At 36.7% G+C, this 12,303-nt stretch overlaps 1 protein-coding gene across 10 annotated transcripts in view; it reads right to left on the bottom strand.

The window, feature by feature from the left end:
- Positions 1-12,303, bottom strand: part of CPEB2 (cytoplasmic polyadenylation element binding protein 2) — a 67,978-nt gene that overhangs the window by 15,504 nt on the left and 40,171 nt on the right. For 7 of the 10 annotated variants that reach the window (XM_070399170.1, XM_070399165.1, XM_070399223.1 and 4 more), the window contains 3 exons: positions 7,070-7,093; positions 1,222-1,392; positions 554-643 (listed from right to left, as the gene is read on the bottom strand). In XM_070399170.1, coding sequence (XP_070255271.1) covers positions 554-643; positions 1,222-1,392; positions 7,070-7,093 — 285 coding nt within the window. Of the gene's footprint in view, positions 1-553; positions 644-1,221; positions 1,393-7,069; positions 7,094-10,916; positions 11,361-12,303 lie in introns of those variants that run through there. The other 3 variants (XM_070399172.1, XM_070399169.1, XM_070399214.1) reach the window with 2 other exon arrangements.

Here is a 12,303-nt window from a genome sequence, read left to right on the forward strand (position 1 = left end):
GGCTGTTGTGGCTCAGTTGGCTGAGCATCGCCCTTTACACTGAAAGGATGCCAGTGTGATTCCCTGTCAGGGTACATGCCCGGTGGCGGGCTCGGTCACCCATAGGGAACGTGCAGAAGGTACCCGATTGATGTTGCTCTCTCACATCAATGTTTCTCTCTCACTCGCACTCTACCTTCCTCTCGCTCTAAAAATCAATAAAAATATTAAAAACACACACAGTAACAATGACAACAGTCACAAAGACAGCAAGTATTCTGTTTCATTAAATTTGTGCCAACCCATTTTCCTAGGCTTATAGTTCACCATCCCCTTAAAAGAATATGAGATTCATGTAAAAATGTTTATGTCACCACAAAAACCAATTCTAATTCCTTTTTAAAACTATATTTCAATTCCTGCCTGGAACTCTGTTCAACAACTGTTTATCTAAGTTGCACCTTTTAGATTTAGTTCAGTTTTAATAGAAAAGAAAACACTAAGTAATTTATATTGTCTCTTTTGCTTAGATATAATTGATTCCCTAGCAAATTTCAGCAATAAAAACCCTTACCTTTTGGTGGAAAATAGGACTTGCTTTCTGCTTTATGAGGCCAATCTACTACCAGAGGCCCAAATCTTCTGAAGCTAGCAGTAATTTCATCTAAGGAAAGTATAATAATATGCAGTAGGAATTAATTTAATAATTCATTCTAAAACCCCATATTTTATAAGTTACTTTAAATATTTAACATTGAAAGTACCAAATGGCCTAAAATAAGCTAGAATATAAATACTAAAAACATGCTCAATATCCTTATTAAAATTATTCATAAAAATAGATATTTTGTCCAAATAAATTCGTTTTAAAGTAGCACATTTATCAGAATAATCAACATAAAACTATATGGATAATAATGAATATACAGACTACCAATCCTTAAATATCATTGGCTTGAAAAACATGCCAACATTATGTTAAATTAAATAAAGAGTTCAATTACTGCTTGACAAGTAAAATCTTGTAGAAAAAGGAATGCTGAAACAAGATGTGAAAAATCTATAATACTCATAAAATATACTACAGTCTGACACAGGTCAGGTAGTTTCATTGAAACACATACAGGCCAAATCCAATATATGCTCCAGGTAATTTCAGGCCATAGAAATCTTATTACATTGACTAATACACAGAATAATCTATTAGTTGTGAAAGAGAATAGCACCAAATAATCAACTTACCTTCATCAATATCTGGAGGGAGACCACCAACAAAAACTTTTCGAGAGAAGCGTTCTATTCGCTCTCCATTTTGATGAGCTGAGTAACATGTGGGTGAGTTTAAAACCCCAACTTGATCATTGTGACCATCATCCAGCAAGCCATCATCGATTGGGAAGAGGGAAGAACGACCTAAAATATAAGAACAAATATAACTTGAATCTCAGATCTGAAAAAAGAGTAAAAACAGCAATGACAAATTCAAAGCCTTAACAATGAAGGTGACATATGCATAAAAGTGAAAGGAAATTCAGATAGTTTGAGGTTTCAATTAGTTAGATTCAAGAGAGAAGCAGTCTGAGAAATGACTTAGAAATAAACAGTAATATAACAATTAAACCACAAACACTAGGTCACTTCTAATTTTTATGGAAAGCAATAAGAATCTAATGTATGAGGATGGTCAGACTGGATATGTAACTGGAAGAACTTTTAGAAATTGGTAGCAGAAAGAAAATGACTAACTAGATAAGAGGACATAAAAAACCACTTGCATACTACAGGAAGGGCAAAGGCATCAAGCATTACTTGCATATCATGTCTTCAATTAATTATACTTGTCAATTATATGAAAGGATAGGCAGGGCTTCTGCACATGTGCAAAACAGAAAGCCACTCCCTCTGGAATTGGTTCCGCAGCTGAGCTGGCCCTTTGGGAGTGCACCCTATTAGAGGGCACATCCTCTGCAGCAATCATGATGCTAGACCATGTGGGGACAGAAATAAAAGTGACCTGATAAATACACTCCCTGCTCTCCAGGAATGTACATCAGAAAAGATAAGAACTCTATATGCAACTGGGGCACATATCCAAATGAAAACTTCCCAATGCTTCAGAAGTATGGTGGAGGGAGGGAGTAGTCTAAGCTTATAAATGGGTAATTTCTTAAATCCTCAAGTGAAACTGAATAGTATCTGTAGTAAAATTGGAAAGGTCGCAGTGCTTACTGAGAGCATTAGAAAGGGCAGGATATTTAAAAGTAAAAATATTGCCCTAACCGGTTTGGCTCAGTGGCTAGAGCGTCAGCCTGCAGACTCAAGGGTCCCAGGTTCTATCCCGGCCAAGGGCATGTACCTTGGTTGCGGGAACATCCCCAGTAGGGGGTGTGCAGGAGGCAGCTGATTGATGTTTCTCTCTCATCGATATTTCTAACTCTCTATCCTCCCTCCTCTTTGTAAAAAATCGATAAAATATATTTTTAAAAAATAAATAAAAGTAAAACTATTTGTAGGGACATGGTTTTGAGTACATTTTTCAAGTGGGAGAAAAAAAACATAAGAGATAGTAGGAAAAATAAATTTGAGAAGTAGTCAAGCTGGAAAAGCACTTTGAGGTGAGAGTACTCATCCTTGAATGCCAGTTTAAAGGAGATATTTCATTTAGGAGGTGAAGGATACAGGGGTTCAAGCAAGATGATAACTTTTTTCTTGTTCTTTAGTAAGCCTTATCTTAACAAGTATTTGCTATCAGAAATAAGGACTAATAGAAAACAAATGTCAATATTTTTTGTGATCAATGGAAAGAAAGCTCTTCAAAATGAGCTATTTTACTTTACAAAATGAACTTCATCAAGATCTATTAAAAACAATATTAATTGTAATTAAATGGTTCAACTTTCTAAGGTTGGACTTTAAATAAATAATTCTATATTTAAAAAAGGAATAATATAAGGTAGAGAAACAACATGAACACTAATTTTTAATTAAAAAGGACAGATCCAAATGTTATACTTATTTCAGATATGATAATACTTTGAAATTTATTTCACTTTAAAGTGTTCTAACATACATACAAATTTAGCAGTCCCATGAATACAACAAAGTCTTTCTAACAGATTTTTATCATAAGAAAAAATGTAGATCATAAATATTTAGGGTTCAAGAATGCATTGATGAAGGAAATCACTAGATAAGCAACCCAAATTAATTTGATTATAAAAGGGAACCACTAAATAATTATTCATGTCTTCCATTAGCAGTATATTTTAAATATATTTTCCAAGAATTATACACACATATATTTAGTGCATGAAAATGGCCGGTGATAAAGGTAAAATCATATGTGCTTAGAGAAGTAGAATTTGTTTAAAATTTGATTTGGACTAAAATATTTACAATAGTTTTCAACCAAAATTAAATTACCTTTCTTCTTTTTTACTCTGAAACTAGGATATGTTTTCAGGTTTTTACACCCGAAACAGTGAAACTGAACAATAATAAAAGCACAATATAAAATCTGTGGGATGTAGCAAAACTACATATGGAGAGAAAAATCTGCATACTTAGCAGAAAATTTAGTTTTAAATGCATATTAGAGAACAAAAAATATTTAAAGTAATCCTAGTTTATGCCATAAAAAGAAAAATAGCAAATTAAAAACAAAAAGGATAAAAGGGAAAAAAATGCAAAAAACATGACATAAAAAAGACTAACAGGCCCTAACTGGTTTGGCTCAGTGGACAGAGCGTTGGCCTGCGGACTAAAGGGTCCCAGGTTAAATTCCAGTCAAGGGCACATGCCCAGGTTGCAGGCTCGATCCCCAGTGTGGAGTGTGCAGGAGGCAGCCAATCAATGATTCTCTTGCATCACTGATGTTTCTATCTTTCTCTCCTCTCTTCCTTCCTCTCTGAAATCAATAAAAATATATTTAGACTAACAAGAAAAATAACCAATAACTTATCAAATTTATATATCCCTAAGTTCAAGAAAGAAAACTCAAATTTCGAATACTAGGTATGAAAAAGGGGACATCAATCAATATAATCTATGAACATTAAAAGGCTAAAATGGAAATATTATAAGCAACTATGCTAATAAATTCAACTAGAGGAAAGAAATTCGTTAAACAAATAAGCTTTGAAAATTGACACAAGAACGCACGCACACACACAAAATATATAAATACAGAATTGAATAAACTTTTGTTCTTTAAAAATCTAATTCATTCACCACTAAAACCATCTATGGCTAAAGCTTTTTTTGTAGGAAGTTTGTTTTTAAATTATAGATTTCATATTTTTAATAAATGTAGAACTATTCACACACATGGATGTGTATAAACATACTATACACACAAATAAAAGGCAAATCAAAGTTTTGCAATAGGAAAAGATAGAAACAGAAAATATAACAATAAACATAATGTAATATGAGATTAGTTATAACTAAGATTACACTGAGCTTCTAACTCTGACTGTGGTGATTATGCTAATAATATGCCTAAACATTAATACTAATATTTGACTTTTCATATTTTTAGTCTTATGCTGGAAGCCCAGAATAAAGACATTTCCCAACATATCAATGGGTAAGGCAGGAAAGAAAAAAACATCTGCACAATTATTCAATTTATAGCTTGAAGCATGGTTCTTTGCTCTCAATGTATTATCCTGCTCTTTTATTTAATAAAACTTGTTCTAAAAATAAAAACAAGACAAATTATATGAATTAAGTATGAAAAGGAATATTCACCCCATCTTAAAAGATCCAGAGATCATTCTATTAGGTAGATAACCCACTAGTGTGACTTTTATTTAATAGGCAAGGATAAAAAGACTATCAAAGCAAAAGAAGTAGGTCCAGGACTGATCTCTCTCAAACATCACCTGCTTAATCAGATATAATTACTTATCAAATCAAGCATGTTTCTCCAAAGAACTTAGAATGAAATTATAAGGTACATTTATCACTTTAAAATATTTTGCCCCAATAATAGGTTTGTTTTTTTCTCATAGAGGATGTAATAAGATATGCAAACTGAATAGAAAGGGGGGGAAAGAGTAAAAAATAGGAAGAGAACCAGGTTACTTCTAGACCTTTCTGAGTCATTCCTTTGGCATGTTTTCTTTTATATTACGGTATAAAATATTTTCAAATTCATATCAAATCTACCAATAACTATTTCTAATGGGCATTCTTTTCATCTGACCATCAAAATAAAAATTTTAAAGAAGACTTCTACTATTCACAGAATATCAACTAAAAAAAATACTGAATGCCATATAATTTGAGAGGAAAATTCAGGCATTATATCCTCCCATAAGCTAAATAAGTGTGACAACTATCACTTCTGTCCCAAAGAAAGCTTCTACTTAAAACATGAGAGTCCTCTTTCTTCCAATACTGGAGGCAGCTTGAAAGCAGAGGAAATCTTTATAGCTCTCAGAGGATAGAGATATTTAGGAGTAGTAGCAAGTTCCTATCTAAAAGGAGAAACTGCTGTTTTCCTTAATATTATAACCATAGTCTACAATACAGAACTGAGATGAAAGAAGACAAATAACGTGACAGTCTGTTCACTTCCTCCTAAGAACTTCCTAGATCATGACATTTACAATGGCATATGCCTAATAAGACTAAACATAAATTGTTAAGGCTAATTAGATAAAAAGTATATAATAAGAAAACAATCCTAAATTGCTCTATAGTTTCAAAAATACTTTAAAATCACAGCTTGGTAAGTGGATCTTGTTGCAAGAGAACTGAAGCTCCATATTAAAACAGCACAGCGAAATGAGACAGTCCATAGATATGAAAATAGACACTAAAATTCTAAACTTTCCCTCTCTTTTCTCAGTTGCTACTAACAATCTTTAGAAAGTTATTTAGGTTGTTTTCTATAGCTCTAATTTTTTAGATAGAAAACTAAAGAATCAAAAAATTCAGTCAAGCATTTGAAGCTTCAGATTCCAAAAATGATGTTAAAGTCAGACAAAGTAAAATATAAAACTATAAATCCTACTTAAGAATTCAAAATACCAGTTTCTGTCCTCAGTGGTGGCAAATACTTTTTCTTGTTTGTTTTCAAAGCACATGCACTCATGACTAGATAAAAAGAAATTGAAGCACTCACACACATGTAATATTTATGAAAAGGCACTATTATTGTCTATTCTCCATTGCTCAAGGGGGATTTTAGGGGTCAAAGAAAATCCTTTCTATTTAGTTTGCACTTTTAACAACTATGTAAATATCATGATTATCGCTCACTTTAAGAATAATGTAGTAGTATAAAGTTACTTTTACTACTTCTCCTGACAAAGACATTTTTCCCTCTCAAATTCTGCACGTGAAAAAAAAAAAAAGGCCAAGTTTAAGCCACAGAAACTGTCAGCTGCTTTCCTATAATGTTTATTAGTCCAGCATCACACAGTTGTAGCTTTTTCCTTAAGATAATAAGCACCCTGAAGGGAAGATTACTGTGTGTGTGTGTGTGTGAGTGTGTGTGAGAGAGAGAGAGAGAGAGAGAGAGAGAAAGAGAGAGAGAGAGAGAGGAAGTTTTGTGTGTTAGAAGGAAGGGAGGAATGTGTGGGGGAGGATTATATTCTTAGAAGACAGAGAATATTAGCAACATGATTTCTATATATCAGTGTCAATTTGTTATTTTCAACTGGGTCAAACATTAAAATAATAAACTCGATACATAAATCATATACCATAGCTTAGGTAATCAGTTATAGATTTAGAGTAGAAAAATCATATTGCATGTCATTTTCACTAGTATGGATTAAACATATTTCTTAAACAAACTATAAATGACAGCTTTATTTTAAAAGATGAAATACCTTTAAAAAGAGTTAAAATCTGGACAGTTTAAAAGGGATACTTTTATTAAATAACCTTATTAGTATGAAATGTTCTTTAAAGGTTAAGAGATTTAGATTGGAAATTTTGATAAGTGCTCAAATCAAAATACAATTCTTCTGTGAGTTTTCAGACATCGCATAAGAAATCTGTGATAATTAATACAACATTGATCAGTAAAACCCAATTAGAAACAGTTATACCATAGCAAACAGAAATGAATTACCTCGTCTTCTCCCATAACTCCTTGCTGCATGTAAACAAAGGACAAATTGTAAAATGTCAGAACTAAAAATAAGCCCACATATACAAATATTTGTGATATGAAAAGTTGTGTGGGCATCTGAAAAATTAGTGCTACTTTGTTTTCAAAGCTACAATAATACCAATATATAACATATGCATGGTGTTTTACCATTTACAGAGCACTTTTATTATATATCTCACCTGAACTGTATAAAAACTGTGAAATTAAAAGGAAATATACATTTTATTCTCATTTATGTTAAAATTCATGAATAAGTATTTGTTTCATCAGAGCAGGATAGGAATATGTAACACTTTACAGTTAAACAGCATCACAAATAATTTTTCCAATGAATGGCAACAATTTGAATTAAATCCTCGTTTTCCTACTTATTATATATAGCATATATAGTCCAACAAATAATTATTCAGATTCAATTCACATTATACCAAACCCTGCTTGGAAAAAAAAAGTACTGAAGACACAGTAAATAAACCAATCCATATTCAAACTTGCTTAGTTGAAGAAATTATCAATGACATACTATAGCTAATAATGTTTTCTATTCTTTTAGTACATTTTATAACAGCTCTCTAAAGTGTTTATGTCTTTACATCTGAGATAATAGGGATTCAGATACAGACTATTATTGGTATTATCATAGAATAATAGGTATGTTAAATACTGTAAAGTATAAATTAGTAAGATATTTTAATCTGTGACTAGCAGTTTATATAATTCCTTCTGAAGAAAAAAATACTGCAATTTATTTTTCATAAGAAACTACCAGTTAGATAAAATTCACAACTCGTTTTTAAACAACTCCTCCCCCCAAAATCTGAGTATACAGTAAGTACTTTTACCCTGAGATTGATATATAAAACCAAGGCAGTAAACAAAAAATGACTGTTGAATTTCAGATCTTATTTCATGTTCACAGTGTCTTAGGCCTGGGAAAAAATTGATATTGAATAAATCTCAAATCGAGATATATATTACAGTTATCAGAAATGTCTCCTTAAAAGTATAAAACTTAAAGACCAAAATAAAACATTTCATCTCATTAAATATATTCTACTAGAGGCCCGGTGCATGAATTCGTGCATGGGGGGGATGAACCATGAAGGTTGGCTGGCCAGGGGAGGTTGGGACTGCAAGAGGGATGAAGGGAGGTTGGCTAGCTGGGGGAGGGACTGGGGGAAGTTGGCCACTGGCCCCAAGAAGGGAGCCGGCCCTTGGTCCCCCTGGGAAAGGGGCTGCATCCACTGCCACCCATCCCTGGTTTCCTGTCCCAGCCCCGGCCCCAGGGCCCCAGCGGGGTCAGGAGAGGAAGCAATGGTTGCTGGGCCAGGTGCGGAAGAAACAGACACAGGTCCCAGACACCCCTGCTGGCACCCTGCCAACACACAGTTCCCCGCCTCCCCCACCCCTTCCCTCACTGCCACACCCGCCACTGTGGCAGGCGGGTGGCCCCCAGGGGAATGAGAGGACTGGAGTAAGACAAACTCTTGTGTTGAGCGCTGCCTTTCAATAGATCGCAGCAAGGAGCTGCTCTGATACATACGAAACCCTGACCCAAGCAGGTCTCTATGAATGATTTAGCACCAGGGGCTGACTGGTATTATCATAGAATAGTAGGTATGCTAAATCTTATAAAAGTATAAATTGCCGAAACCGGTTTGGCTCAGTGGATAGAGCGTTGGCCTGCGGACCGAGGGGTCCCAGGTTCAATTCCGGTCAAGGGCATGTACCTGGGTTGCGGGCACATCCCCAGTGGGAGATGTGCAGGAGGCAGCTGATTGATGTTTCTCTCTCATCAATGTTTCTAACTCTCTATCTCTCTCCCTTCCTCTCTGTAAAAAATCAATAAAATATATTAAAAAAAAAAAAAGTATAAATTAGTAAGGGGGGAGGGGCCATGGGAGGTTGGCTGTGGGAGCACACTGACCACCAGGGGGAAGCTCCTGCGTTGAGTGTCTGCCCCCTGGTAGTAAATGAGCATCATAGTGACTGGTTGACGGGTCGTTTCGGTCATTGGGTTGTAATGGTCACTTAGGCTTTTATATATATACTAAATTCCCGGTGGACAAAAATTTGTGCACTCAAGGGGTCCCTCAGCCTGGCCTGTGCCCTCTCACAGTCTGGGACCCCTCGGGGAATGATCACCTGCTGGCTTAGGCCCGCTCCCCCGGGGATTGGGCCTAAGCTGGCAGTCAGACATCCCTCTGGCAGCCCAGGAGCCCTCAGTGGATGTCCACTTGCCAACGGAAAGCAGACCTAAACTGCAGTCGGACATCCTTAGCGCTGCTGAGGAGGCAGGAGAGGCTCCCACCACCACTGCTGTACTGGCAGCCGTCAGCCTGGCTTGTGGCTGAGCAGAGGTCCCCCTTTGGGAGCGCAATGACCACCAGGGGGCAGCTCCTGCATTGAGCGTCTGCCCCCTGGTGGTCAGTGTGTGTCATAGTGACCAGTCATTCCCAGTTGTTTTGCTGTTAGGGTCAATTGCATATTACTCTTTTATTATATAGGATAGAGGCCTGGTGCATGGGTAGGGGCTGGCTGGTTTGCCCTGAAAGGTGTCCCGGATCAGGGTGGAGGTCCCACTGGGGTGTCTGGCCAGCCTGGGTGAGAGGCTGAAGGCCATTTTCAGACTGGCCACACTCCCTTCAAGGAGGGGGGTCCTGCTGGGGTGCCTGACCAGCCTGGGTGAGTGGCTGATGGCTGTTTTCAGGCTGGCCACAGCCCCTTCAGGATGGGGGTCTCCACTGGGGTGCCTGGCCAGCCTGGGTGAGGGGCTGATGGCTGTTTGCAGGCTGGCCAAGCCCCCGAGTGGGGACCCTCACCCCATGAGAGTGTGGCCAGCCTGGGTGAGGGGCTGATGGCTGTTTGCAGGCTGGCCACGGCCCCCAGCCACCCAAGCTCCCAGTGGAGGCTGGCTGGAAGCAGGTATCTGGGATTTATTTATCTTCTATAATTGAAATTTTGTTGCCTTGAGCGGAGGCCACAGCTGGCCAGGGCAGGTGGGAAGCTTGGCTTCCTCCATCATGGGGTAACCAAGCCTCCTGCTTGCTCCAGCTTTGTGGCTGCCAGCTGTCATCTTTGTTGGGTTAATTTGCATATAGTTGCTCTGATTGACTGGTGGGCATGGCTTGGGTGTAGCGGAGGTGCGATCAATTTGCATGTTTCTGTTTTACTAGAATATATATGTGTGTGTGTGTGTGTGTGTGTGTGTGTGTGTATATATTATTGAAGTTTTCAAAATGCATTTTAAATTTTATACGAAGGCTTTAATATAAGGTATCTATAAGGTGAGAATATAGCATTAGTTCCCCTGTAATAAAAAGGGAACAAATAAATTTGTCAACTATCTTAGTCATTTACAGTTCAAGAAATAAGTAAAAAAAATATAAGGTTTACATCAGTCTTTTATGGAAAATAACTTCATTTGAAAATCTTTCATTCTACTATCTTTATCCTATATAATAAAGAGGTAATATGCAAATTGACCGTCACACCCTTGCACAAGATGGCCAACCCCATGTGGTCAAAGATGGCCGCCCCCATGTAGTCACAAGATGGGCACCACAAGATGGCCAGCAGGAGAGGGCAGTTGGGAGGGACCAGGCCAGCAGGAGAGGGCAGTTGGGGGTGACCAGGCCTGCAGGGGAGGGCAGTTGGCAGGGACCAGGCCTGCAGGGGAGGGCAGGTGGGGGCAACTGTACCAGCAGGGGAGGGCATTTATATAGGGAATAAAACTATTCTCAAGTTTAAGTCACATTACAAATTTTGATGAAGTTCATAATCTGGCACATAATTCTTAACTTACTGAAAATTATTGATACCATAACCAGTTTATGTTCTTAGCTGAAACTGCTCAATACTAAAACAGAGAAAATAAATGCAAGTGTTCACAACACCTTAGATTTCATCTCATTCCTGGGCTTGAACACAATTATTTAGAAAATTTCTCCAACTATCTCATACTGAGGAATTTTAGAATCCTACAGAGTTATTCCACTTGTTTTTTGGACAACTCTCAGATTCCAAGTCTCTTCATTACCAAAAATAGAACTGACTGCACATGGAGTTAAACCATGTGAAACATTTCCTATTCCTTGTCATGTAAATAACCAATCTGCTGCCATCACCCAAAACAATGATGGGTGTACTCATTTCCTACCAATGTTTCTACGTGAATTTCTGAGGTATATTCTGCTATAACTTTATCAGAAAACCTTAGGGAGAAAAAATTCAGTAAATTACTATCTGTTTTTAAAGTTTTCTTTAAACAATATACCCCTTCAATCTCATTTATAATATGATTTAGAAAAAAGTGAGTACTTTTTTTAAGCATTAAAAACTGTACTTAGAACATAAAATTTCAGGTACATTATAAAAATACTTCATACAAAAATGGGGAATTGGCTATTTAAAATACATGTATAAATATATATTTTTGTGTGTATACACATGAATGTTAAAATTATATTATGTATTTACATATATATATTTTCTTTCCTTTAATGAAAATAATAAGAGGGGCTGTAAGAAATACCTGAAGACCTTTCCTATGCAAGTGGCTTTACAATTTGGTCCTGGGTTACCAATATTATTATTAGGTTCTAATCCATAGCTACAAAAAACAAACAAACATGCCCTAACAGGTTTGGCTCAGTGGATAGAGCGTCAGCCTGCAGACTCAAGGGTCCCAGGTTCGATTCCGGTCAAGGGCATGTACCTTGGTTGAGGGCACATCCCCAGTAGGGAGTGTGCTGGAGGCAGCTGACCGATATTTCTCTCTCATCAATGTTTCTAACTATCTCTCTCCCTTCCTCTCTGTAAAAAAAATCAATAAAATATATTTAAAAACAAACAAACAAACAAACAAAAAAACAAATAATTCTAGCATTCTCCTCAGGGTCTTTTGCCCATATGTATTGGCTCTTAGCTCAGTTGTGGTACTTGAGTTACTACAGCAGGAGGAAGTGACAGATAAACATATCAAATCAGCTGGAAATACTTAAAGGTTAAAGTTACCTTGGTGTGAAACTAAAAAAAAATAAAATTATTATTTCTTAACTCTAAAATCTTGAGCCATAACCCAGGAGAAAAATATACCACCCCCCAACTCTTATCATAATCCTATTCAAGATCCAAAATAAGTCTGTTGTCTATACTCACTTCCATCAGCATAAAAAAAGAACTGATTACAT

This window comes from Myotis yumanensis, unplaced genomic scaffold (assembly GCF_028538775.1).
Source record: "Myotis yumanensis isolate MYYU_CA2020_CCGP unplaced genomic scaffold, mMyoYum1.0.hap1 SCAF_1, whole genome shotgun sequence".
NCBI lineage: Eukaryota > Metazoa > Chordata > Mammalia > Chiroptera > Vespertilionidae > Myotis > Myotis yumanensis.